Here is a 27,071-nt window from a genome sequence, read left to right as displayed (position 1 = left end):
TATCTCATTCTCATTCATTAGTTTTAGTATCAATAGGATTTTTTGGTCTGAATCAACTATTATCACTATGACTCCAATTAATGCTTTTTCCAATTCCATCGTTCTTTTTACATTTATTAGCTGACATTCTACTCTAAGTGTGTATCTGAGGATTCCTACTTTGTTTAGTGGGTTATAATCTATTGCTATCATTTATTTTGTATACTCAAATTGTCCCAGATCTGCCAAGGCAGCTTCTGTGTTCTTCTGCCACATCACCAACATTCTTTCAGCACTTCCTTACTTCCTGACACAGTAGGGGATGGTCCAGGCTCATTTTGTTCTTTCCCTACCCCAGCCCTGGAGTCAGCCATTTCTTCAAGCAGCCCTGGTTCCTTTTAGTGGACAGTGACATTTACAGATCTGAGCACTAGGTGCAGTCACTGCTCTTGGGCTCTTCATTGCTGCTCCTACACCTCTCAGCAAACAAAGTTAGGACACAGATGAACAAATGCGTATGAACACAGATACATCTCTATTTACTTCTCTATTTATATTGAAAACTATGAATTCCACACCAATACCTCCTATTCCACACCAGCACCACAGGGATCCTTCTGGCTGTCACCCTTCCATATGCGTAAGTCCCTCCTCCAATAATGGGAAAACTGGTTCTCATTAGCTTCAATATATTTACCTGCTCAATTTCCCTGAAAACTGCCAACTTCCCACACCTGCCAGGCCACAGCTCCACTCAGACTCCCTCCTCCGCCTGTCCCCGGTCTGTTGGGCTGCTTTTCCTACTCCACTTGGGCTGCCTAATGGCTTTTTGAGTGAAATGGCAGGCAGGCAGGCAGGCAGGCACATTTTGCTTTTAAAACAAAAAAAATTCCACAAATATATTTACATCTGCTTCAACAGAACCCTAGGGTTTAGAATGGAATAAATGCTACAACCAAAAGTGCAAGTATTGGAAGAGAAATTAAATTCTCTCACTTAAAATTAGATTTGTCATCCCCCTAAAAACAAATTCATGCTTGGAATTCATTAGGTCCATTTAAGAACTTGGACAATTTATTTCTCTTCTCTCAACTATCCCTCCAAAACTACCCTGTGCTATTTATTGCTCCTTTCCATTTTAAACCTCAACATAGAAAGACAGGACAGCTATTTGAATTTATGCACCATACTGTATATTATTAAAAATCAGTGTTCAGTAAAATCACCCTAATAAGCCAAAAGATTCATATCAAATCTTCTATCACAAATTCAAAGTGCTACTTTCTGCATGAGAAAAAAGGGTTTCAAATTATTTTCACTAATAACTTCAAAAATTTCTAGTTATCCTAGAAATTGATCACCTGCTAGTCTGTCCCTACAGAGACAAAGAACTTCCCTTTCCAGTGTTTCTTAATTTGAGAGTGTACAGACTCTAAGAGGTCATTGGTGGACACCCCAGTGTGAAAAACAATGTATCACAAGGCACACAGGTGATCATCTGGTACCAGCAGGCTGAGAACACAGAATGCAAATTCAAATACTGAGATCCAACATCATGGTTCAGTTACAAGGTCAAAAGACGCAGATTCTTTTTTTTAAGATTACTATAAAAACACACATATTTTTAATTACCTTCCTAGAGATCTCACAACTCCTGCCCAAGATTATATTTGTAGACTACCATTTGAGGAACACTGCATATTATTTAGTTATAGTGTATATTCAGTCCAAAGGCTTACATAAGCACATATAAAGCAAATAATTTCACTCTTCTTACTGAAAAGTAGAAAAATCTTTAAAAGGCATTTTTATTTAGCAACTTCCTCCATCACATAGGCATAGTCTCCATGGTTTGTCTATGAAACAAATTACACCCTAGAAACAGTTTGAGGTGTCAGTCAACTTTAGAGTTCAATGCCCTTAAAAATACTTCCTCAACACCAAAAGAACCACCTCAGTTCAGAACTCTGCATTTTAAATGTTAAATTCTGCTTCGAATATCTTTAAGAATGAGCATACTGTTAAGAAAATTGTTCAAATTTATAAATGTGTCCTATCTTTTAAAAGTGTTTTTTTTTTTTGGTTGTCAGAAAGTAATTTCACCTTGTTGTTTGCTGAATATCTATCTAAGTAGACTCCAAGGCCTAAGGGTAGGCAAAGGTTTCAAGCAAAAACAAGTTATTGAAACTTAAGAGAAAAATGACCAGAAAAGAAAGGCCTTGAGAAAAAAAAAAATTCTCCACAATCCACAGCCTATTGTCTTATCCATTTCACAAGCAATACTTTAGCACCGTAACGAACCACTCCTAAAACTTCTTTTTTAATGGGGGTGGGGTGGGGGATGACTTTGTATTACATTTAAACGTTGTCATTACAGTCATATCATCATCAATGTACAAACAAGAGACATAAGCAAAACTATCAACACTGACTTTTTTGCTAAACATAAAGTTATACATAAAAATTTTAAAGCACCTAGTCTTCATCATAGCTGTGTAAAACATGGTCCTACTGTTTGGTGCTAAAAAGCAGCTTGGAGAGACCCACTCTCATCCATTGTTCATACATCAGTAAATGAGAAACCACAGTCACTTCGGCCCAAGGCAGGCACAGCCCTGGACAATGGAGCACGTGGGTGCAGACAATTGCACTGGGAGTGCTGCGGAAGTGGATAAGCCACTTTGCCTTGCTTGATGGCACCATATAAAGATGGCTGTTGGCTATCCCATATAGATTTCTGCATGCGAGTATGCACTGGGTCTTTTCTCTCCTCCCTCTTCTTAGGGGGAAGAATAAGAACTTCTCTGCACTTAAGAAGTGTGTAATCTCATTTCTCACCAAAGAGTGAGTTTTCAAGACGAACTCTGTGAGCAGGGAGCAGGTTTCGAGTGCACGGCCATTCTCTAATGCTGTGGCTTGAGGCCAAAGGCAGGCAAGCATGGAGCAGATGGAGTCCTGGCAAGGTCTCCACTGTCCCTGCATTAGCAGCATCTGCTCATTACTCAGAACCTTCGCCTGCTTTATCTAAAGCTCCAGGAAAAGCATTTTGATTTGATTCATTTCGGTACGGTAACGTGCAACACAATTAGTGGTAAAATCAAACTGGAGGATGGCCAGTGCTGACAATCGGAAACAAGGCAGAAGAAATATGAGGCCAGTGGGTTGGAATTCAAAAAATCACAACTGTGGATCACCTTGCCAAATCTCGGCACCCCAGGTGGGTGTACAGTGTTCCTTAAGGGCAAGGAGGCTAGAAAGGATAAAAGGATGACTTACTTTCTCCCAAAGCAGTTTCCCCCAATCCAAGCCTCTGATCTGACTCCTTCTGTGGAGAATGCATGTGGAGACCATCAAGGGGGTCTCAATGGTTACAGAGCTTCCCTTTGGCACAACCAGGAGCTGAAGTTCATTAACTCATTTTATTGCCTAATTCTTCTCTTCTGTGGGGCACAGTCACAAATTTCATACAGCAGACCCTATAAGGTAAATTTCATTTTTGCCACATTGTGCCTAAGAAGTGCCTGTTCACTACTTTTGGGAAGGAGCAATATAAAATGTGCCTTTGATTATTTCAATCTGTCTTTGACTGGAAGTAGCCACTCGTGAATATGTTGGTATAAGTATCACAGTGCCAATCTGTTAAATTGAAGGGAGACCAAAGACAATGCCACCTGAGGTCTGGGGGAAAATGAGAAGTTGCTTATCTGAGAAATAGGAACTACCCTCATCAGACCGGCAAAATAAGCTCAGAGAGAGGAGCAAAGCACAGGAGCTCTTATCAAAGAAATAATCCTAATGCCAAAATGAACTTGAGACAAATCAAAGATTTCACTGTAAATGATGTAGCCATGGAACTACTATAGATTTAACCTAATCTTAGAGTAAAGGAACTCCCCCAGAGCATGATGTGGAGCCCGAAGTACGAGACAATGATATAAACAACTAGACAGATCAACTGGAACAGAACATCCAGAAACAGAACCAAATACTAAAAGAATTTCCTATCTAAAAATTTACAAAGGCAATTTATAATTTACAAATCAATGAGGCAGAAATGGACTTTCTGGTGAGAGAGGCTGTAAAAAAGATATACTTGGATTCCTACCTTATCCTAGCTCAGGATGAACAATGTATTGATTCAGATTCAAATGTAAAACATAAGCCACAGGAGTAACAGAATTGTAAGTAGCAGGCATGTATATGAAAAAATTCAACTTCTCTCACACTAAGAGAAATGTATGCTGAAACATTTGGATACTGTTTCTTATCTGTCAAGTTGACAAATATTTAAAGGTCTGAAACATACTTTGCTAATAAAACTGTGAGGAATAGGGCTTTATACTTTGTTAGTAAAAGTACAAAATAGTATAGCCCCATTTGCATTTACCCTTTAACCCAGAAATTTTATAGCAAACTGCCCTTCCTGCACTCACATGAAATGTCATATGTATGAAGTTTTTCACTACAACATTGCAATGAGGGACTAGGTGAGTAAGCTAAGCAACTTATACACAACAGAATACTATGCAGGTATGAAAAAGGAGGATGTTCTCTGTATTCTGATATGGACACCCTTTCAAGATATGTGAAAAAAGACAAGGTGAGAAATAATATGAAGTAGTTGTGTTATTTTTTTGTTTATAAAATGAGGGGATAAGAATAGATATTCATATTTGCTTGTATTTGTAATACAGAAATACTAGAAGGATATACAGGAAAATAGAGGGTTGCTTTAGAAGGGAATGGACAAAAATGAGTAGAAGAAAGACTTCTCAATGTATAAACTATTTTAGTTTGATCTTACATCCCTAGAAATGTACCACTTAGTCAAGAACATTAAATCACAAAATAAAACCCACTCACTTATTTAAAAAGATTAAAATTACATACATATATACACACAACGCCATCCAGAAAAACCATAAAGCCCATTGAAGAATAAATGACAAACTGAAAAGATACTTGAAATAGATATGATAAATAGATAAAGTTGTTTTCTTAGTCCTTTCTTTTCAATCAGAAAAGAGAACCCAGAGAAAAATGGGAAAAATAGGAACGAGCAACTTGCAGAGAAACAAACAATAGCACAATGAAAAGATGTTCATATATTCTTGTAAATAAAGGCAAACACAACAGCAGTGAAATGCCATTTCCACCTGTCAGACAAGCATGAGGAAGCAGCCATTCTCATATATTTTGGTGAAACTATAAAACTTTTCCACCCAAAAAGTGAAACTTTTTTGATGGACAATCTGATAATATTTATCAAAATGTAAAACATCCATACAGTAGCCTCCAAACTGGTAATTACCAATAATCTACCCCATGGATATACTTCCACAAGCAAATCACATTTGTTCAAGGATGCCTTTTGCAGTACCGTTTTTTTTAATAACAAAAATAAATAATCCAAATGTGCATCACTAAGGGACCTAATTAATAAACTGTAAGACATATGCAATACTGCAAGGCTGGAAAATGGGGCTCACCCGCAAGTGCAATAGGGAAAGATACCAAGATGACCAAGATGTGTCATTAGGTGAAAAAAGCTAGGTGCAGAAAAATACACTGAGTGGGAGCTACGTGTAAAGCGTGAGGGGGACTGGAGGTAAGGGAGCAGAGAACCTGTAAAAGGGAACCTTTTACCTTTTATACGTTTTCACTCTGTTTGAATTTTAACTGTGAATTTTTTTATTTGCCCAGTATTTACTGAAGAAAGTAGTTTGTCATACCTACATGGTTCTCCAGTACTTGCGGGCAGCAACAGGGATGAGGGTGACAAGGCAATTCTAACTGACAATACTGAATCAGCAGCACCCGTCACACCATCCCAGCTTACGAGATACGAGATGTGGGGTGGACATGTTTCTACAAGCATCGGTGTTCAGTATTACATAAGCAGCGCTAGCACCACGGCAGGGCCTAGGAGACATCTTCAGAGTTCTGGATTCACACTAACGTCCCAACCCCAAGCAACTCACTAAGCTGGCCTCACTGGATCTCAGTTTCCCCATGATTTTGAAGAAAACTGTGTGTGTGGCAGGGGGAGGCTATTAGTTGATTATAAAACTGTATTATTCTAACTTAAAACTACGTCAACATTTGCATAATTGTTTAAAAAAAAGTTCATTGATAATTTGGAAAATAGCAAAGATAGACGCTCAAGGTCCTCTTCTGTTATCTACCCAGGATCTTAACAAATATGAAATATTACATGCCACAGAGTTTAGTTGAATTTCTAGAGACTGAAAAGAAAATCCATCAATGGCATCTACTAGTGTCAGACCAAAAGAATAGAGTTCATGTTAAAAGTAATACAATGAAAATATATTCAAGATTTCAACCCTAATTTTTATGTTTTAAAACGGCACATAGATATAAAATTCCCTAATAGCCATTTTACTATAGTTGTCTCCCTTTGAGCCAAACGGTAATGTCAAGCTGACTCTGAAGATTGGAGTGCTATGACATGAACACTGACATTCTGGAATGTTTCGTGGTCCAGCATTCAGGCAAGTGGAGAACAAGGCTTTTGGAGATTCAAACTTAACAACATAATGGAAGTCAGAAACGCAAGAGGTAGGAGTACAGGATATCATGCCATGAAAATTACTGCTATTAGGTATAAACTATCAAGTGTTTTACTACTTAGGTAAAACTAATTTTAGACTATTCTTACTGAGTTCTACAAATTCAAAGTTACCCATACACAAAAAGAATGCTATCAGTCCCAGAGGGAGAACATATTACCATAAATTATCTTACATGATGTGTATGTGCCAGTAGAAGGTAGGCAATGACTTTTATTTTTCTATTTCCATATTTGTCAATAGATTACCTACATCTATCTATCCCCTTTCCACTGTTCCTTTTGAACTGAGCAGAGACTAAAGGAAAAGTAGGCCAACTATATCTAATATTTTACACCAAACAAGTTATTTGCTTAAGATGGCTTGGCTAGCCTTGTGTCTGGCACTAAAACCCAGCCTGACAGTCCCAGTAGGAATTCAACACCAGTTTTAATGGGTGCTATGTTCCAGTGCCTACTAATGCATTGAGGGTTATTGGCCAACTTCTTCACATAAAGGCACGAGTGAGTGTGTGTGTGAACACGTGTGTGTGCCCACGTGTACGTATGGGGGGATTACAGAGGGGAGCCAGCCACAGCTGCTTAATTTTTGTAAAGCTTTTTTTTCCTTCATAGGGAGGAGGGTTGCGGTTACTTACCATCCTCAAAAGCCGCCACCGCCAGCGAGCTGTTTATCCTCACAAAGGAGACATATGGCTGCATTCCAGGCTCATCCTCCTCATACTCTGATTCCAGGAAGGGGGCTACATAGTCCCAGGTGCGGGTGTCCCACACTCTCACGTCCCCTGATGTGTATCTGGAAAAGAAGGACACACTTGGTTCCAAACAGGGATTGAAAAGCAGGGCCATGATGGAGAAAGGGAGATCCTTTAACCAGGGGAGTAACATTTCCCCAACACTGTGTGGATGCATAACTCCAACAGAAGAAAACGTCAACTAGACCACAGAGGTCTGTGAACACATTTCATGTTCTCAAGAGCACAATGGTGATAATCCCAAACGAGAATACTGCAATAAAAAATTGGGTGTCCAGATCACCTTGTTTTTCCTTTGACACTATTATAATGAAGCTGCTATCTTACATTCTCCCAGTAAAGGAATCACTAGCAGAAATACATAGAAGCCACAGTATTTACACACAACACACACAAAGACAGAGAGAGAGAAATGCTAAGAACTAATGGTCTTATAGGCACAAGCTTTCAAATGCCTAATCCACGCATCAGATTTGACTGATTAAAATCCCCAAAGACCAATTTGCTGAAACAGTTAAATCTTGTCTTTAGCAGCCAAACAATGCTGCCTTCTCATCTTGCCAAAATGTATGACACTCCCCAGTTTTGCCCAATTAGAAAACAGGAACATTCACCCTCTCCTATCACTACTGCCACTCCAACAAACGGCACTCTCCACCAGAGCCAAGGCAGGGCAGGAACCTGCTTGGACGTGAGGCCCCGAGGCTAATGGGATGTCCAGATGAGGTGGGGTGCAGCCTGTCACTGAGGTATTTGCTCTAAGGTCCTTACATCTGCTACAGAGGGTTTGATTCAACAGGTACAGCAAATGTGGGGAGGCGTGCTAGGAATGTGTTAGGGGACTCATGTGGTATCCACCCAATGCAACGACAGGCAGACAACGTTAAGGGGGCTCACTGTCTTCCTGGGGCCCTAGCTATGGTTCCTTCTTTGATCCCATATTAAAAGTGTAGAGTCGGACAAGACAACATGAGATTAATTTAACTACTGAAATCATGTGATATCTCTATGAAGCAGTTATAGATCAATTTTTCTCATGTGGGATTTCTTAATAAAGAAACTGAGAACTGATTCAGGAGTGATTTATTTACTAAATGTAGTAGTATTTCCCTCAAATTATTGATAAGTAGATACATTATGTAATTCAAAGGATCATCGTATCATACAAACTGCCCCCCTTGGAGAATTCAGCTCTCTCCTGGCAGGCTGGCATCTGGGGGGTGTGCATGTGGTGTAAAGAACAAAACAGAAGACCTGTGCTTCCCAACACTGGACTGATGGAACTCTACCTGACCACTGATCCTCCACTAACTGGGAACTCCACAAGTGTCGTTAAGCATGCCGATGGACAAGGAAGGGTGGATACTGGTATGACCAGGGGCAAAGCACGGCCACTGGCTCCCAGGCCCCCCAGCCAGCGTTCCCGAGCCCCCTTCTCAATAATGAGCCCTATACAGACACACACACCTCACTGCACTGAACCTGCCAGGCTCACCTTGACCCCCTGAAAACAACTTGAGCATTCCCGGGAGTGAGGCTGCTTGCTTGGCTGCAGACACTGAGCAGAGATAATGTGTCAGAATTTCTAGGCTTTGTCTCGTTAGATTCCCAAGGTTAAATTCTATGTGAAAGGAAGTAGCCTGTCAGAAAAGAAAGGTGAGAAGGATGGTAAAGTGTTTGAGAAATCCAGGGAAGGTAAGTGAAAGCCAAAAAAAGGGAATTTAGGGGATCAGAGAACTATGGGACTTTGAGAAAAACAAGTGTACAGACGAGGAAAATGGATCTCCCTTCCTTTGTACTGCCTGCATACGGGACCACACCAGTGGTCTTCACGTGGTCCTCTGTGGCGGCCCTGGGGGCCACAGTGGGAGCAGAGGATCCAGAGGAGAGGATCTTAAGGCCTCAGCTCCAGCCCCCTAAGCCGTCCTTACACAGAGAGCTCCAATGCAAAGCACAACGAAACAAAAACTCAACAAACTGCTGAACCACACCTGGTGAGCTGTGAGAGAACTTGTTGATCTCTCATTATTTTGGGAAAGACAAGAAAGGGAGGGAGAAACCCCACAGAGAAGAGCACTGTATTAATATCTGAAAGATCCCTGACAAGTCTTTTCTTCCATAAAGGAAGTTGCCCCACTCATGCTGTGACTCTACACATCTAAAATTAAATGCTTGCTCTCCTCAAAAAGCTCCAGTTCACCACAAATTAGCCTGTTGCTGAATTCCTGCTTTGGTCAGTGACAGCATGGGACCCAGTTTCTGGTGCAAACCTGAGGGGCTCCTCAACACCTCCTCTGCTCACCACCCACTGCAACATGCGGTCAGTGGCCATGCCCTTTCTGTCTTATTCTCAGGAGGCTGCCCTGGTCTAAGTCCATCAGCACTTCACAGCTGCACCATTGCAGCCTCCTTACTTCTGAGCCTCTGCTACCCACAGTCACCCCTGCACAAGCCAAGCCCTCAAACGAATCATTCTCCCTTTCTCCCTAATCCTCCACACCAGATCATGTCCCCCTATGACCCATCACAACAGCAGCCTAGACGTGTGTGTGCGTCTCCCTGTTTATCTCCGGTACAAGCTTCTAAGGATCTGGGGCTGGGTCTTGCTCACAGCTGTGGATTCAATAACTAGAACAGTCAGACTAGAATAGCACTCGACCTCCAGGAAGCCCTCAGAAAATACTTAGGCCTTATCATCTTATTGAATGAAGTTTTAAATTTAACTACTGGGCCTAGCACTCAGAACACTCTACAAACGAGCTTCCACTCCTCCCCCAGTACCGTTCGCACTCCTCCTTAGCGTGAGCCAGCCCCCAGATAAGCCTGCCATTCACAGGCTTCCACACCCCCTTGCCTCTGGATCTTGGTTCAGATTATACACCTTTCTGGAGCACCTTCCCTCCTCACAGCCCAGCCCAGTGGGTCTCAAGGCTGGGTGTACATTAGAATCACCTGGATGACTTTCAAAACTCCTGATATCCAAGCACACCCCAGAGCACTTCAATCTTACTCTCTGGGGATAGAATGAGGCACCAGTGTTTCCTATGTGCAGGCAAGACTGAGAACCACTGACCGAGCCCAAGCCTACTAATTTCCCAAGATCTAGCACAGGCCCTCTTCCTCCATGAAGACTTCCCTGACTTAACTAGTTTCCCTGGACCTGAAGAAATGACGTTCACTGCCACAGTCTATGTCTCCTCAGCTTGACTGTGAAGTCCTCGAGAAGGCTGTATCTCAGTGCCACAGCCTCCATCACAGTGCCTTACACACACACCTAATAACACATAAATGGTGATTGAAAGGGGGTATCCACAAGTTAACAACCCAATTGGTTTGAGTGGCACCTTTTCTTTCTATTACCTACCTTCCAGAGTGACTGAAGCCCCAGAGCACACACAGAGTATGCATTAGACTCCTTGCATTTATTTTCAAACTGTTAAAAATATATCTCTATAGAATACAGGAAAGGCCAAATTATTTTGGTAAATATGTATTTCCCATATTCATTTGAATTAACTCCCTTCTTCATGGCCAAAGAGCATAACAGCATAAGTACTTTGTTGTAAAATTACTAAGAGGCAAAATACAAAAGCCTCCATGTCTCCTTTATGATGTGAACAGAGAATAAATACTGGATTTGAGCAGGTACAGTGTGATGACTCAGCAGCAGGCCCACTGCTGCGGGTGCTCTCTACCCCCCGCGGAAGCATCTGCAGCAGTGAGATCAGACTCACTGCTAATGAACTTGTGCTGAAGAAACAGACATTTTCACTAGGGCAAAACATTGGTTGGGGCAGAGGAACCTGGACTAAGCCCTAAATGTGATCTGAAAACGCTTAACAACATTGGCCAGGAGAAGCAAGAACAGATACCGAAGGCAGGAAGGAAAAAGGCTGGTGTTTCTCCAGAGCTCCAGATGTCTTTATCTCTGCCGAACAACAACTACACGCAACCAATTAGACACCACTATCACAGTTTTTATTGTCAGTAAGCCTTTGGACCCCAGTGTTGATTGGCTCTCTAATTAGTGCCTGTGCGAAGTACAAATGCAGCTAACATATCAGCTGATGTAAGAACACTAAAGAAACACTGAAGAAGAACGAAGCTTTTTCCAAATGAGTAAACATGTCCCAGCCCATGGCACGGACCAGTAAAACTGCATGCTTTCCCAATTTTTTTTTTACACTTGGCAAAGTTGAGTTACCTCCAAATAAACAGGTCAGAGACCACAGCTGACTTTTTGTTGAAAGAATGGGAATAGAGCCTCAAGCTCAGCAAGCCAGAGCAACTGCCAATTGAAAATGATTTCCCACCAAAGAGCTTTCATTAACTAGTAAGTTTCCAATAAGCAGACTAGTTATGTGGACTAAGAGACCTGAAGAAACAGAAGGAAGAAATGTCGTACAGCTGTAAACAACCTTTAACCTTTCTTCTTATAAAAATATCCAAGTGGGGGTAGGGGAGGTGGTGATGGTTCCATTTCGTTTTCAGGTGCCAGTGATTATTTGCTAAAAACCATTTTTTTCCAGGCTCTTCATAACAACCTGGAGGGTTATTTTAAGAATGCTGGAAGGTAGAAATGACTTATCCAAGGTCACAAGAAGAAACATTTTAGTAGCATAGCTGGGAGCAAAGCAGGTCCCCAGGTTTTTTTAGAAGTGCTACTTAGCCAACAGGCCACTCTGCCTCCTCAGATGACATTGTCTTTCAGCAAATGCGGCTTTCAAGAACCATCCCCATTTAAGTGTAATATAAGGAATTTATTGTTTTCAATATTGTGACTCAGGCTTGCAGGACACAGCCCCTGGCTCTCACCCATCAATTCCACCACTATAGCTCAACTAGATGGCAAGAAGCCAACAAAAAAAGCTCAATATGCTTGCAAGCAGTGTAGGGCTGGGTAGATGCAATGGTGCAGCTCACTCCTGGTTCACAGGTGATATGGGAGGAGAAGAATGGTTGGTAAAACTTAACCCTTGATAGGGCCATAATCATGCAGCCACCCTTCTGGTCAGATACTCACAGCAGCCAAGAGGAGCCTCATTCTGAGGCCTCAGGCCAGGAACAGCAAACCGTTGCATTTGTGTGTCAGATTCAGTAAATTGGTAGTGGCTGCCTACAGCCTTGTGTTGAGAAGGATTCTGAAGCTGTATTCCACCCAATTCACCATAATACAAAGTGCTGTAATGGTTTATTAAGGCCTACCATTGGTTCGGAAGTGAGGAGTGGCCGCCCATGAGCAGATCAGCTGTATCCACAGGGCCAACTCCTTGTCATTGCAGATGCAGATATGAAGTCACTTCCCAGCAGAGATGCGGCCTGACTGAGACTCCTCCGTGCCTTGGTGTTATGGCCCTGCCCTTCCTTACCCTAACATCTCCCACCTCATTCTGTAACTGCCTGTAGCCATATGCCTCCTCGGCCTGGGAGCAAGGGATATGTCTGCAGTATTTATTTGTGCTTCGTACATGTTGAATGAAGGAAGGAATCTACTGACTTAAACTTAGAAGATGGAAGTGGTTTTAAAGCCTACAAAGCAATTAGACAGAGGCCCCTAAAAGTGAAGTGCCCACGTTTCAAGAAACATTTATGTTCTTAACATGTAGAGGTTTTAAGAACCCCCCTACTCCATACTTTCTTTAGTAATACCAAGGAGTACAAATCAATGAAATCAAGAGTATTTACTGTTTCTATGAAACATGACTGTGTTGTATTATGCAATTAACAAAATGAACTCAATCCCACAGCGCGGTCTTTCTCTGGAAATGCACTACTACAAACAGCAAGTGCAGCTTAAGATGCATCAATTGAAAAATAATGAACATCTTAATGGACCTTACGAGATACATGCACTACACACTTAAAACTGTTTTCCATATATCTTGGTTAATCACAATCAATGGAGCCAGAGTCAATGATGATTATGCAGAGTTATTGTAGCTGTGGCCCTTCCCATTATTCCTTGGAGAACCAGAGATGGATAAATGCAGTCATGAGTTCACCAGTATTTATTAAGGATATTCTGGAGCTCCTTCATTAAGAATGTAATAAATGTAATGCTCTCCTCCAGTCTCTTATCAATATCTTACCTCAGACTTATTTACCAGAAGAGCATGTATACCTCACAGCTAAATAAATAAAAGTATTTTTAAAAAGAGGTCCCTAACGGGTAATGATTGAATTCCTTATGGGAAACAGCCCAATGTCATAACAAAGCAGCAGCACAAAATCTATATAAGACAAGGCTGAAAGGAAAACTGTCAAGAGAAAAAGTTTTTTAAAAACAAGACAGAAAGCATATGCTTGGTAAGTATAAATATAAAGTGACACAACTTTATCACCAGTCTGTATTTACAAAGCATATTATCTCAAGAGCTCAAAGTAACCCAGAGGTATTATCCATTTTTTATACATTCATCCAATATTATCAGAGTATTAGAAATACCATCCTTGAGGTCTTCAGCTCCAGGGTAATTATACATTATTTCAGATCAAGCCATGTATTGTCATGGTACATGGTCATTACAAAGGCACAATTTTAATTACCAGGAAAAACAGAGGAAAAAAATGGCTAAAAGCAGATATTCCAAGTTACCTTAGATGTGTGACTACATTTGAACTGTTACTTTCCAACAGTTCTTACTTACAAATAATGAGAAAACTCCACTGAAGTGCAAAGTGAACTCAACCAGAGACTCAAACATCAAATTTTACATATATAAACCGGAAGTAAAAAATTTTGCTTCAGGGTCTACAGAAGACTGTCAACCCACTGGACTCTGAAGTCCAAGTGGTGTGGATAAGAGCTAACAGAGATAAAAACGAGAATGACAGCCAGAGGTCGCTTGGCAGCTAGGGAGAGGTATCCTCAGTTTTGTTCTGTCTGCTTGGGCATGCTTGTCTGGAAGGGAATGGAGATGGATAAAAATGCATGAAACCAAACGGGACAATAATATTTTTAGAAAAAGAAGAGAGCAAATATTCTGCAACATCAAATGTTCTAACTGCACTTGGCAGAGAAACACTGATACACAGTCACTGTTCTTCTAGGAAAAGCCAGAGCTATACTCTAAAAAGGCAGATCACATCAGCAGAAAACCTGGGTGAAAAACATTTAGGAGTGTTGAGAAAGACCTCCATACAAAGAGGGTGCCAGATAATTTTTAAATCAAAAAGTGGGGGAAGTACCCTCTAAAGTGAAAAGTTTCAATTTATGCAAACTGAAACACTTTAGACATGAATCTTAAGTAACAGTGAGGAGGGAGTTTATTGCGAATCCCCACCATACTCCTGGGCATCTGATAAAAGCTTCTGGTGAGCTAATAGCTTAATGGTTAGCAGAGCTGGCGCAAGGCCCCCAGGAGCCCCAGGCTTGACTTTCTCCTGCAAGCTCCACCTGAAGCCCGCTTCTTCACTAGATGGCAGTAAAGCAGATACACTTCAAGCAAATTATACCTCGACTGCATCTCAGATTTTATAATGTGACCTTTCTGAACTCATGATGTCATCTGTTTTCAGCACTTTTAACTTCCAGAGTGCAACTGGGGAGAAAGAGCAATCTAGGCATTACAAAACAGGACAGGATGCTTATACATCCTCATCTCTTCTACTCTTTCCTCAATGATAAACATATAATTTGAAAAACATTCTAAATTTCTCAGAGCTGTCACTATATAAATAAATAAAACAAAGAAACAAACTCTAAACAAAAACCACACTTCCCAGTCACTTCTTATCAACAAACTTTCCAGATAATATCTCTTCTTCTACTTACAAAGAAAGCATACACTACGCCTCACTACACTTCAGGAGTGCTACCAGACCACAGGGAAAAGGCAGCCAGAGCCTGAACTCTGAAAGAGACTGGCGGTTCACTACATACAGAATGCCAGCTACGGAACATAAATTTTTCTCAAGTTAGAGAAATGGGAAGTTTTAGCTGGACAATCAAAGTAAAGGTTGTATTTTAATTACTCAGTCACAGTTGAAGGAACTTCCATTTGGCTAATCCACAAAGAAAACGACTGGTTCAAATATCTTTGGGGACACTGCATGTCACTGCTTACATGGCCCAATGAGACCAGAGAAAGGCAAGAGGGAGGCCAGAGAAGAGCCTGGGCAGATGAAAGATGCAGTAAGAAGTGGTGAGTGTGCGGGGCCTTAGAATTCTGAGGAGCTTTCATCCCATCCACACTTTCCTCCAAGTTTCCTGGGTACTGGGACTGGTGTTATGCTCTGATGGTACAGAGAGTAGAGTCTACACTTTAAGAAGGGACAGTTAACAAGAACAAACACTGCCAAGAGGCTGAAGGGGGTGGGCCAGAAAAGGCCTATGGTTCATGACCACTGGCGTCCTGTGAGAGAGTAGCTCATGGAAGCCAGATTGCAGGAGGTTGGCACCCGGATGGTAAAGGGAGGTATACTGTCTTGTTATTGACGGATGGCATGGATAGAAAGAAGGCAGGTGTATTCAGGAGAGCAGGCTTCAGGGATGGTTTAGAGACTTCAAACCAAAAAGTTAAACTGGAAAAAAGTTGAGGGTTATGAAAGCATTTTAAAAATAATTTCTTAATCTAGAAAACACAAAAAGTCATTCCCCTAAATCCAGTAATTCCATTGTGGAACATTCACCTAGGAAAACAGTCAGACTGGGATGATAATGGAAGAACTAGAGCTCTTTATTCTACACATTTATATGGAACTTAAAGTTTTTACAATAAGCGTGTATTAATTTTTAAGCAAAGAAGAGCTGTAGTACTGAAAAGGGGGAAATCTGCAAACCTCTACACATAAAATATTCACAATACTGTATAATAACAGAACATAGGAAATTACTTCAATGTCCAATACTAGGGGTATGAATAAGAAAATAAGGATATAATTATTCAATTTTTACAACAAATCAAAAAAAGTCATGAAAAGTACGTAATAACATGAAAAAAATCTCAGTTTAGTGAGGCAAAAAAGGCCAATAATGTGATAATGTAGGCTATGATTACATTATGTAGAAGTAGGCATAGGAAAACTGACTGAAAAATAAACTGCACACACCAAAAACCATGACCAGAGTTGTGTTAGCATGGTGGCATCTAGGCGGCTTTCTCTTGTCCACTTCCTAAGTTTTGCAAAAACATGTTTTTACTCCTGCTTTAATTTCTAACAGAAAGATGCAGGCCACAAAAGTAAAGCCATAGACAAACTGTCAGAGGAGCGAATGAGGGCTGGGAGGAGAGCGCAGCCCCCCGCCCTCCAGGGAGCCACCGCCAGAGTGCGGCAGAGCCACGCCCATGTGCCCACCCTGGCTCCACGGACCTCACTGTGCCTGTTATCTCACGGAAAATGAGTGTTCTGGAACACAATCTCTGAAGTCCCTTCCAAGTTTAAAATGATATGATTCTAAGTTGAAAAAAAAGTCAGAAGACAGAGAACGGACAAGAGAAATTAGTGATTCCTCCAGTCTCCCAGGTAACAGGTAGTATACAGATTGGTGGGGGGAGTCTGTGTATTAAGTTCTAATGCTTATTTCAGACAAACAATGTAAAAGCACAACAGTGCATTTAATGAAATACTACATAACACCTTCTAATTTTAAAAGATGCTAACAAATTAATGGGATGGAAAATACATGACTGTAAAGTTAAAAATTATTTCAAAGTAAAACAATATAGAACAAAAATGTTTAGGTAAGGCTTCAGAGCTGCATGATTAGCTGCCGCTAATCACTACTCCAGGAGTTACGAGAAGGGCAGATGTTGGGGCTGGCCTGTGGAATAGCAGAGGTTAGGGGCTACAGCACTACAGACAACTGTTGGGGGGGACATGACTTGAGTTGGATCTTAAAAGAATAGCGACTGATTTCTGTGTGGAGTGATGAAAGTGTTCTGGGGGGCAGTTACATAGCCTCATGAATATGCTAAAATTACTGACTTATGTATGCAGCTTAAAAAGGTGAATTTTATTATATATGAATTACAACTCAATTTTTAAAAAACGATGTTGTCAGAGGTAACTAGAACAGTGTGGAAAAAGCTAAAGGTACACTGAGTAGAGTAATTAAGAGAAAGGTAGGCTGAAAACAATTTCAAAGGGTTCAGAGCTTTAGGAAAAAGTAATTGGAATTTATCATCCATGAGATAGTAAGGGAAGCAAAGACTCATGAAAAAAAGAATAGATGCTCCAAACCTTTGAGAATAATGTCTGTTTCTTCTACTAGAAAAAGAAGCCTTGGGTAAGAGGCATCCAGGTCTATTCTGTGGGTGAGTTTGAGTGAAAGAGTATTTAAGGTCACCCTGATGCTGTGTAAAAAGAAGGGCAAGGCAGAACCCAGACTAGGGCAACAGCAAAGCTCATGTGAGAAAGATCATTCTAGGCCTAAGCAGTGGACTCTGAACGAGGAACATTTATTCAGAGGACTCAAAAGATGTGAAGAAACAAGAGTTCTGGCAGACTTTGCTCTGTCAGTTGTATGCAATATACTCAATAGGTTTAAATGCAAAACTGTTGCACAGTTTAGCTCCAAATATAAAAACAAAGCCTCTGAACAGATTCCACTTACACTGTAAGACAGAAAAAGGAAAGGAAGAAGAAAAATAAGAGAAACACAAAGGAGCAGAAGAGACAGAAAAAGGGTGAAATGGACGCTGTCTCTGTAAGAAGCTCCTGGGAGATACAGAGCTATAGAACGCCTGGTGAATACTACACTGACTCGGAATGAGGCAACCACAAACACCGCTGTCTCAAATGAAAAGGGATTCAAGATCTGACCCAGCAAACAAGCATCGTAACCACCAGATAAAATTTTAATGATAAACACAAGATGCTCTACATACAAGACTGAAGTATCTGATGCTAAGCCATAAATGCAAGGTTCTCTTAGAAAGAGGAGCCGTGAGTAGCCTCTCTGACCCATGGATCAAGTTTCATCTTATTGATCCACAAAACTCGGCCACTGCTTTGCTTTGTGCTGGCATAATCTGTCATGTTGAGCAGACCTCAAGGGACTAGAGAGGCAGGAAAAGAAGGACTGGCATCTGGACTCGTGGCCAGCCCGTTTTTTCTGAGGTTCCTGTCCAGATAAGAAATTCATAATTGACTTTTGCGATTAAAGTCTCTTTCATTTCTAATTTCTTTTATGACTCTTTCAGTCCAATCTCAACACTATCCTCAGAGATGTTCTGACTCACTAGAAGACCTGTTGAAGCTAGAATGATGTAAGTTCCTTTTGGTGTTACCATGGAATCTCAGAATTAGTGGGTGGAAAGCACCTTACATATCATAGCTCTTACGCCCACATTTTAGCAATAAGAGGCAGAAGCCTAAAGCCACACCCATAACTAGATGGACAGAATTCCAGATTTCTGGTCCATTAATCTTTCTAAAAATTAATAGTTCCATAGTACTCTCAAGAAAGATGTTTAACCTCTAAGTGTGGCCAATAACCAAAAGCTAAGGAAAGGGTTCCTCCTGGGCATATCTTGTTTAAAGCAAACATACTTTTACACAGACATTATATACCAAAAAATAATAAATAACCTGTTTGGAATTTCAATTCAAATGGTGCTCTTTAAGGAATACTAAAGAAAGATACTCACCTACCACTAAATAGACAAGCCCAAGATTTGTTTTTATTTTCGTCCAGGTAGGAACCTCTCTTGGGTGGCTCAATACAAAACCAATCCAGACTCAGAGGTCTGAATGTCCTGGGCTCTACTCTATGGCATTAAGTATACAAAAATTTGAGACTGTAGTTCAAAATGTCTTCCAAATCCACAAAGAGGAAATTGATCTTCTCATTGTACATCAAAGAAATACTCAAAACATATCTCTGTAGTAAAGCAGGAAGAATTCATGAAAGTGGTTTTTGGAACAGAAGCCAAAGGTATTTACAGAAGCTTAAATTAAATTTCTTGGCCACAGTAACAAATAAAAAGCCTATTTCAGGACAAGTTAACTAGCAAATACGTACTATGTGGTAGGGAGGTAAGATCGTGTGTGGCCACAGCCCTTCCTCATAATAAAGGCTTCAGAACAAGAGAATAAGAAGAGACCCTTTTTGTGCCAACACATATTATTCTTGCTTGACTTTTTTATGTCTTCATAAAATACACAGTCTGCCTTAATGAAAATCTAACATAACAGCCACAAGAGTGATTTAAAAGCTAGGAAAGACATATTGAGAGAAATGGACTACAGGTCCATGCCACACCATCCGCTTCTCCCCACTAACTTCAGAGCTCTCAAACACTGAAGAACAGAATCACAGAGATTTCCCATCTCAAACATGGGCTGTAAGGGGGAAGGTACATTCTCTCAATGAGGTCACTGGGACTGAGATGGTGGTACATGAAAAATGAGAGACCTTAAGATAAAGAGTATAAAGTGAAAAATTGTTTTTGCTTACCCAGCAATGACCACACCATCATGAGAATGTACATCACATAAAACCGCATCAGGAATATGTTCCAGTTCACTCACGGCACCTTTGCGATTCTGTGTAAGGAATGGAGGGATGAGGGTTATATTATTCTTGGGATAGCCAGAGGACAAAGCATTTCCCTTTTTCCTACATTTCATAGTGATCTTTTATGACATGTATTGTGCTCTGAGTTATCTGGGTTTTCAAAAGGACAAATATGACAACTAATGGGTTAAGCTATTAGCATTTATGAGTTACTACCACACAGAAAGCACTGAACCAGAGGATACAGCATGTGCAAAACGCCGCTCCTGTGCTCAAGGGGACTACAGGACGGAAAGAAAATATGTGAGCACAAATAACTACAGTCCACGGAAGGCTGCTAGTGGCAAGTATCTGAAGATATGTATGAAGCATATAAAAAAGTTTAATTCAGAGATAGTATTTATTGGTATTTTACCTGTTAGCAACCCCTGTAAGTACTCAGAATAAAATTAAAAAGTATATACAAAGAGATCAAAATCAGGATGGGGAGAAGAAGACAAAGTTTCTGCTTGAGAGTTCAGAGGTTCATGGAAATGGTATGTAAAGGAAGCCCTAAAAGCCATAACACAGGTTATGGCTCCTGAGGAGGGAACTAGGTGGCAGGTGGAAAAAGGTGAGGGAGGTGTATTTTTCACCACACGCCCTTTAGCGACTTTTGAATTATTTGTACCAAGATCACAGTTATAGATGCAAAAACTACATATGAAATAATTATTTTTATAATAAAAATAAGGGGAATATGGAGCAATAGAAAGCATTGGGATGTTGGGAAAAGCAGGACATTTAAGCCAAAAAGCAAGTATGAATAAAGGTCCTCAAGAATACCACATAATCTGTAATTTCAACTCTGCTGCACTGGCACAAAGATTAGACACAGAGTATGTATGTGCCAAGCAGAGTTCTCAGCATATAGCCTGTGTTCAATAAATGGTGACTATTATTACTTATATTATTAGGAGAAGGATGATGACATCCATTCCATTAAAATCAACACAAAGCAGCTATATTCCAGGCACTGTGCAAAATAATCTGCATGATTTCACTTAACTCGAGGGCTAAGGCCAAGGCCAAGGGACAAAACTGGACACATCTAGAGTGGAGCTGTCATACTAGTGGAGATGTGTGGATGGGAGGGCAGGACTTGGGGAGTCATCTGGGTAGGGCCACAGCCAAAATTACAATAGAGAAGCTCTTTTGAGGGAAAAGGGATTCAAAGAAAAGGAGAAGGCCTGAGATGAAAGTACTGATGACAGTTACTAATTCTGTCATGCGGCTGCCCTCCCGTTTGTGGGCTCCAAGCCCACACTGGCACTCTGGTGTTAGAGAGATCCTGGAGTGCCAGAGTGAAAGCATTCATGCAAACACCAGGCGAAAGAGCCACGACAACCAGCTCATCAAACTGTCACCATGTTGGTTCTGAACTGCAGGCCTGAGTAAGTTCATGAATTTACAGGTCATTCCCTTTGTGGAGGTACCTGAGAACTCTGGGGTCCCTCCTGGGCTCCCCAGATGCTGACCTAGGAGGAACCAAACCAAATCACCTGCCCAAACCATCCTGAAGTCAGCCACAAACAGCACTAAACCACACTATGCATCTGTGAAGGCCTGTGAGTCCCTGTGGCCAATGCTGAGCACTGGTCGCAGGCCGCGCTCTTCAGGAGGCGTGGTTGATGTGTATCATTACAGCCATCCTCACCACAGCCCTGTGAGCAGGTTGGCCTGCTCTCAGCCTATTTAGAGATTAAATATCAGGGGCACACAGAGGTAAAGTAATTTGCTTTAACACTGCCTTTCATGTTTTGACGGGGCTTTCTTTCTAGAATCACAGTAAGAATCCCATCATTACTTAAGGCTTGTTACTGAAGACTCGTCATTTGCCACCTCATGTAAGTGTTCCTCACTGTTAGCAGTGTCAGGAAATGGGCCAAGCCACTCCAAAGAGGAGCCTCCCTCACAGTCTACCTGCAGTTTGACTCCAGTCCCCTTAATCAACGACTATTGACATTTACTGAACAAATGGCTTTGTGCTCGACAGAGAAAAAAAAACAATAGATGTTCAGTTAAACTGTATGTAACTTGTACACTGTTACTAAGGGCTAGGTCTTCAAATCCCTGAGTTCTTCCACCTCTGACCTGGCTGAAGGGGGTGAACCTGCCTCCATTCCCAACTTTCTCCATCACCAAAAAGGAAACAACCTAGCTGTTGCTTTCTCTCCCAGGGTTTGATGGCTCTAAATCTGAGCCAGGCAGGGTACATGTCTCCAGTGATCACGATCACAAATCTCAGAGTATCTCTCTTTTTCAGACAAAAGGCCCTACTTAATGCCTGACTCTGAAGCTGTCCTCAAATTACAGCCCCTCCTACCTGGGTCAGACCCTCTGCTTTCTGGTCCCAGCTTCACTAAGCAGTTTTGTGAAAACCTCCTGTTTTCCTCTCACTTGCACACCCTCACACACACAGGGAAGATGGCTGGGAGGCCTCCCTCCAAGTTTACTACCTGGTGTTGATGCAAACGGGGCCAGTGTGATTTTTACTTGGTGGTGGTGTCTTCACGGTCTAAGAAAGGATAATTATGTTAATTCTCCTTAGAACAGTGGTTCTCAATCAAGGGCGATTTTGTCCCCAAGGGACAGCTGACAAGTCTGGAGACACTTTTGGTTGCCACAACTTGGGTCAGGAAGAGAATGCTCCTGGCATCTACCGGGCAGAGGCTGGGATGCAGCAGAGGACAGCCCCCCGCAGAAATGATTACCCCGCCCCAAACGTCACTAGTGGCAGGGCTGAGAAGCCCTCAATTAGAGAGACACTGCCCTTATTAACTTTGCTGGGATCTGTGTGATGCTGCCCAGATGAAGGGTATTGGTCACTAATCAGGTTATGAGGTGACTGGGGGCAGACATGCACATAAGGCAATATGTCACCATCAGCAATGAGCAAAAGCTTGTTAATCTCAAAGTCTATTAGGACTGACCTTTACAGGAGAAGAAGGGAAACGGTTCCTTCCCTCCCACACAACTGAATACCCAGTTACCCAGGTGGGAAGAGCACGGCCACCATGCTGCCGTCTTGCCGTGTCTCTAACAGCTTTATGTAACGCTGTTCTTGACAGTTACTTCCTACAGAGACACTTCACCATGCAAATTCTTAGCTGTGATCTAATATTTCTGTAGAGATTGTGCAGTGATAAGTGGAAGCAAGCCAACAGGTTATGTGAGGAAAGAGAAGATGGTACTTGGAGATGCTTTATAATCTTTCTTTACATTGACTGGAAACGACATTTTGGGCTCCTCTTCTGTATTTGCTGTCTTGGCCCATCAGAGGATTGGTGAAGGTGAAAGTGGGTTGCACTGAGCACTACTCCAAAGACCCTAACCATCAGATGGGAGGTGAATGCCACTGCAATCTCACCCCTCCTCTCCTAGACAACACGATGTTCCCACATAGTGTGGTTGAAAATGGAGGCAGACACTCCAACGGTGAACAAAATGGGCAACAAACCACCAGCAGCAGAAGGGACATTCACTATACTCTCTCTTTGCTTTTGGCAGTTAACCTCAGGCTGTAATTGCAGGGACTTGGTATTTAATCCAGGGCTTGGATTCCCATTTCCTTGTAGGCTCTTATACAGGTAATGATATTGGCCACCACTTACCTTCCAGTTGGTTCTTAACATGTGTTCCCTGGCTCGGCACTCTTGGAAGATGAGCTTCCAGCAAGAATAATCAGAGATGCTGCTCTCAGGGAGGTGCCCTTCCTGCTGGCACAGCCTGTACCAGAGCACTTCATCTTCTGCGATCACCTTCCACGTCTTGCTCACCTAAAACACAGCAGAAGTGACACAAATGTCAAATCCTCCAATTAGAGAGGCCCCTTGTCATCCAAAAATCAATCAACACCTTTATTACTGCCCTGGGTTTATGGCAATATAAATGTCTCGTTAACAAAACACTCCAAGGTGAAAAAAATACAAGCAAGTGTTTCCAGTTTTATCTTTCAAGATTTCAAAATTGTTGTACTACCATATAATATCACATTTTGGACTACTTGGATAAAGTGTTATGTAACAAAAAACCCCACAAAAACACACTAAAGACAAAAAACACACTGTAACACGTTAATAGCTATGCAATCACACGGAGCTTTTCAGACGTAATCTCTTTACCAATAGGCACCTGTATCTCATATTCTAGAATTGGAGACTGATGGCCTCTGATATAAAAGGCTGTAATAAATATCCATAACTCAAAACTTCTGGTTGTATGAGAAATTCAAGTTTATATTTTATGCAAAAACTTAATTTTAAATATCTGATTTTTAAAATATTTAATAGAAAACTCAAGCTGTTAACCATGACTCTAAGACCTGATACATAGAGATTAATGTTATATCTGAACTGAGTTTCAAATCCCAGTGGTATCCAAAGGGAATGGCCATTTGAGCTATGAATGTTTTGTCTTCCAAACCTAACACAGGGGAACAATGGACTTATTTCATCACAGAATAATGTACAAGATGGCCAGACTGCAAGAGATGGACTCTACTGGCAAGATGAGAAACTGATCCAGCAAATCAACATGATCTTGGGTCTATAGCACATTCTGGTAATATAAGGTCAAGTGCTCAATGCTTGCTGCCCATCCAAAGGTTGAGACTCACTTGTAATAAAGTGAAAGTCATGACCAGTGGTTTACAATAATGTGTGCACCGTAACACTCCCTTGGGATCACTTCAATACATCAAATACACAGACAGGAAGAAAGAACATTAGACAAAATAAGAGAGAGAACACACGGCATGTACATGGCAGACTCTCATGCCACAGGGGTGCCTCATCTGATGAAGTACTGATAGGCAGTTAACTTTCAGGATGGCAGAGTAAAGATCTCCAAAAATCTGTTCTTCCATAAAACCAACAAAAATACTGCCAAAAACTGTCCAAATCAACTTTTTCAGAGCTCTAGAAATTAAAAGGCTTGCAATATTCTTAGGAGCATTTATTCAAGAAAAAACGGCTGAATTTTGGTAAGAATATCAACTTCTGCGTTGTTTTAACTTGCACTAATCCTGTCCTTCACATTCTCTGGCTCCATGGTAGCCTTAAAAACCAACAGCCTCAGATTGCAGATTAAAGATGGTGGCATGAGAGGAGAGACAGAGGCTTCCTCCTAAAACTGGATACAATTAGAAAATTTAATTGGCACAACTAATTCTGAGAGAGCAACAGAAAAGAGTACGGCATCAGACTGCACACACCTGGAGAAAAAAGCAGACCTCAGGGAACAGGGTAACTTACCGGAGCTGTGGCTCCCAGGACCCAAGCCCCTCCCCCAGCTCACCGGAGGGAGGAAGAGAAATGGTACAGGGAGGTAGTAGAAGGCCTGGGACTGCTGAATACCTAGCTCCGGAGATCTGCCCTGGGAGCACAAACCTGCATTTCATGGTGCTTTCATGAGACTCGCATGACTACTGGGTTGGAAAGTTAATACACGCAGAGTTCCTGGGGAGACTGGGATTCCGGCTGCTTGTGCAAAGCAGGGATCCATATCTGGCTGCTCTGGGACAAAAACATACCTGTGTGCCCGGCCCACTGGCTCAGGCAGTGGAAACAGGCACAGCAGCTGGGAGGCAGGGAACAGCTCTTTCCTACCCCCAGGCACCAATACCGCTCCCCTGCGACCCACGACATTGCTTCAGGGGCTGAGCAGCTCCAGAATAGAGCTTCTGGACACTAGAGGGCGCCATATACAAACATGAAACACCAAAGGAACCTTGTCCAGAGTAAAATTGTTAATAGAACTCCCAAGAAAGATTTAAATGATATGGACCTTGTGACTCTTCCTGAAAGGGAGTTCAAAATAAAAATAATCAACATGCTAATGGAGGTATGGAAAGACATCCAAGAACTCAGGAATGAATTCAGGTCAGAGATCCAATCATTGAAGAGCATGATGGAGGGTATTAAAAGCAGGTTGGATATGGTGGAGGAGACAATAAATGAAATAGAAACTAGAGAAGAGGAATACAAAGAAGCTGAGGCACAGAGAGAAAAAAGGATCTCTAAAAATGAAAGAATATTGAGAGAACTGTGTGACCAATCCAAGCAGAACAATATTCGCATTATAGGGATACCAGAAGAAGGAGAGAGAGAGAAGGGGATACAAAGTGTCTTTGAGGAGGTAGTTGCTGAAAACTTCCCCAATCTGGGGAAGGTGACAGTCTCTCAGACCATGGAGTTCCACAGATCCCCCTACACAAGGGACCCAAGGAAGACAACACCAAGACACACAGTAATTGAAGGAACAAAACAGCAGCAGAATCACAGAACCCAAGAATGGACTAACAGTTACCAAAAGGAAAGAGACTGGGGAGAATGGGAGGGTAGGGAGGGATAAGGGCGGAGAAGAAGAAAGGGGTATTATGATTAGCATGTATAATGTGGGGGGTGGGGGAAAGGGGAGGGCTTTGCAACACAGAGAAGACAAGTAGTGATTCTACAACATCTTACTATGCTGATGGACAGTGATTGTAATGGGGTTTGTGCGGGGGACTTGGGATACGGGAGAGCCTAGTAAACATAATATTCTTCAAAAAAAAGTAAAAATAAATAAAAATAAAAATAAAAAGTAGATAAAACAAAAAACAAAAAACCAACAACCTCACAGCTATGGTAACTGTAAAAGCAGCCCAGCAGCCACCAGAGTAGCCAGATGGGCTTACAACCCCCCAAAGTGCCATCCACAGAGAACTGTCACCATTTGTCCAGAAGCTTGCTGGGAGCTATGTTCTGGAGGCTTGTCTTGATCTGATTCAGAGCTCACTGTGTTCTATTTCCAGGGCATTTGTTAGAAACAATAAGGGACAACCCTTTAACATTGCAGCTGCCTGAGGTGACATTACCAATTGGAGCTAAAAAGAGGGTAAACAAAAGGCTTAAAAAGAAAACCTAGGGTATGGGATGTCCATGCAAGTTTTGAAAAGCTCCAATATGTTTTTGGGACTCAAGAAAGCCATGCATGTAGTACGGTGTGTTTGCCTAAGACAGACTTGAGAAGGCTGATCTCTCAACTCTAACTAACACAAGCAGGTACTGAAGGCAAAGGCAGAACTGTAAACTGCTGGCATAGTGAAGGTGTGCCCAACATAACAAGAAAGGTTGGGAGACATACTGGTTAACCATATTTAAAGAAATCTCTGTCTAATCACTAGCTAAATGATCAGAGATTTTTAGTGGTCATGCATCATGAAGAATATAAACTAGAGAATTAGTCCAGAAAAGTCACTAAGTAA

General features: G+C 41.6%; 1 protein-coding gene across 2 annotated transcripts in view; it reads right to left on the bottom strand.

Moving 5' to 3' along the window:
• The window catches only part of FBXW8 (F-box and WD repeat domain containing 8), a 116,350-nt gene that overhangs the window by 56,100 nt on the left and 33,179 nt on the right, over positions 1–27,071 (bottom strand). For both annotated transcript variants that reach the window (XM_036993202.2, XM_017660889.3), the window contains exons 3-5: positions 23,437–23,601; positions 19,724–19,812; positions 7,207–7,364 (exon numbers count right to left, since the gene is read on the bottom strand). In XM_036993202.2, coding sequence (XP_036849097.2) covers positions 7,207–7,364; positions 19,724–19,812; positions 23,437–23,601 — 412 coding nt within the window. The remainder of the gene's footprint in view (positions 1–7,206; positions 7,365–19,723; positions 19,813–23,436; positions 23,602–27,071) is intronic.

The sequence above is a fragment of the Manis javanica genome, chromosome 15 (assembly GCF_040802235.1).
Source record: "Manis javanica isolate MJ-LG chromosome 15, MJ_LKY, whole genome shotgun sequence".
NCBI lineage: Eukaryota > Metazoa > Chordata > Mammalia > Pholidota > Manidae > Manis > Manis javanica.
This window is presented reverse-complemented; position numbering and strand designations above follow the sequence as displayed.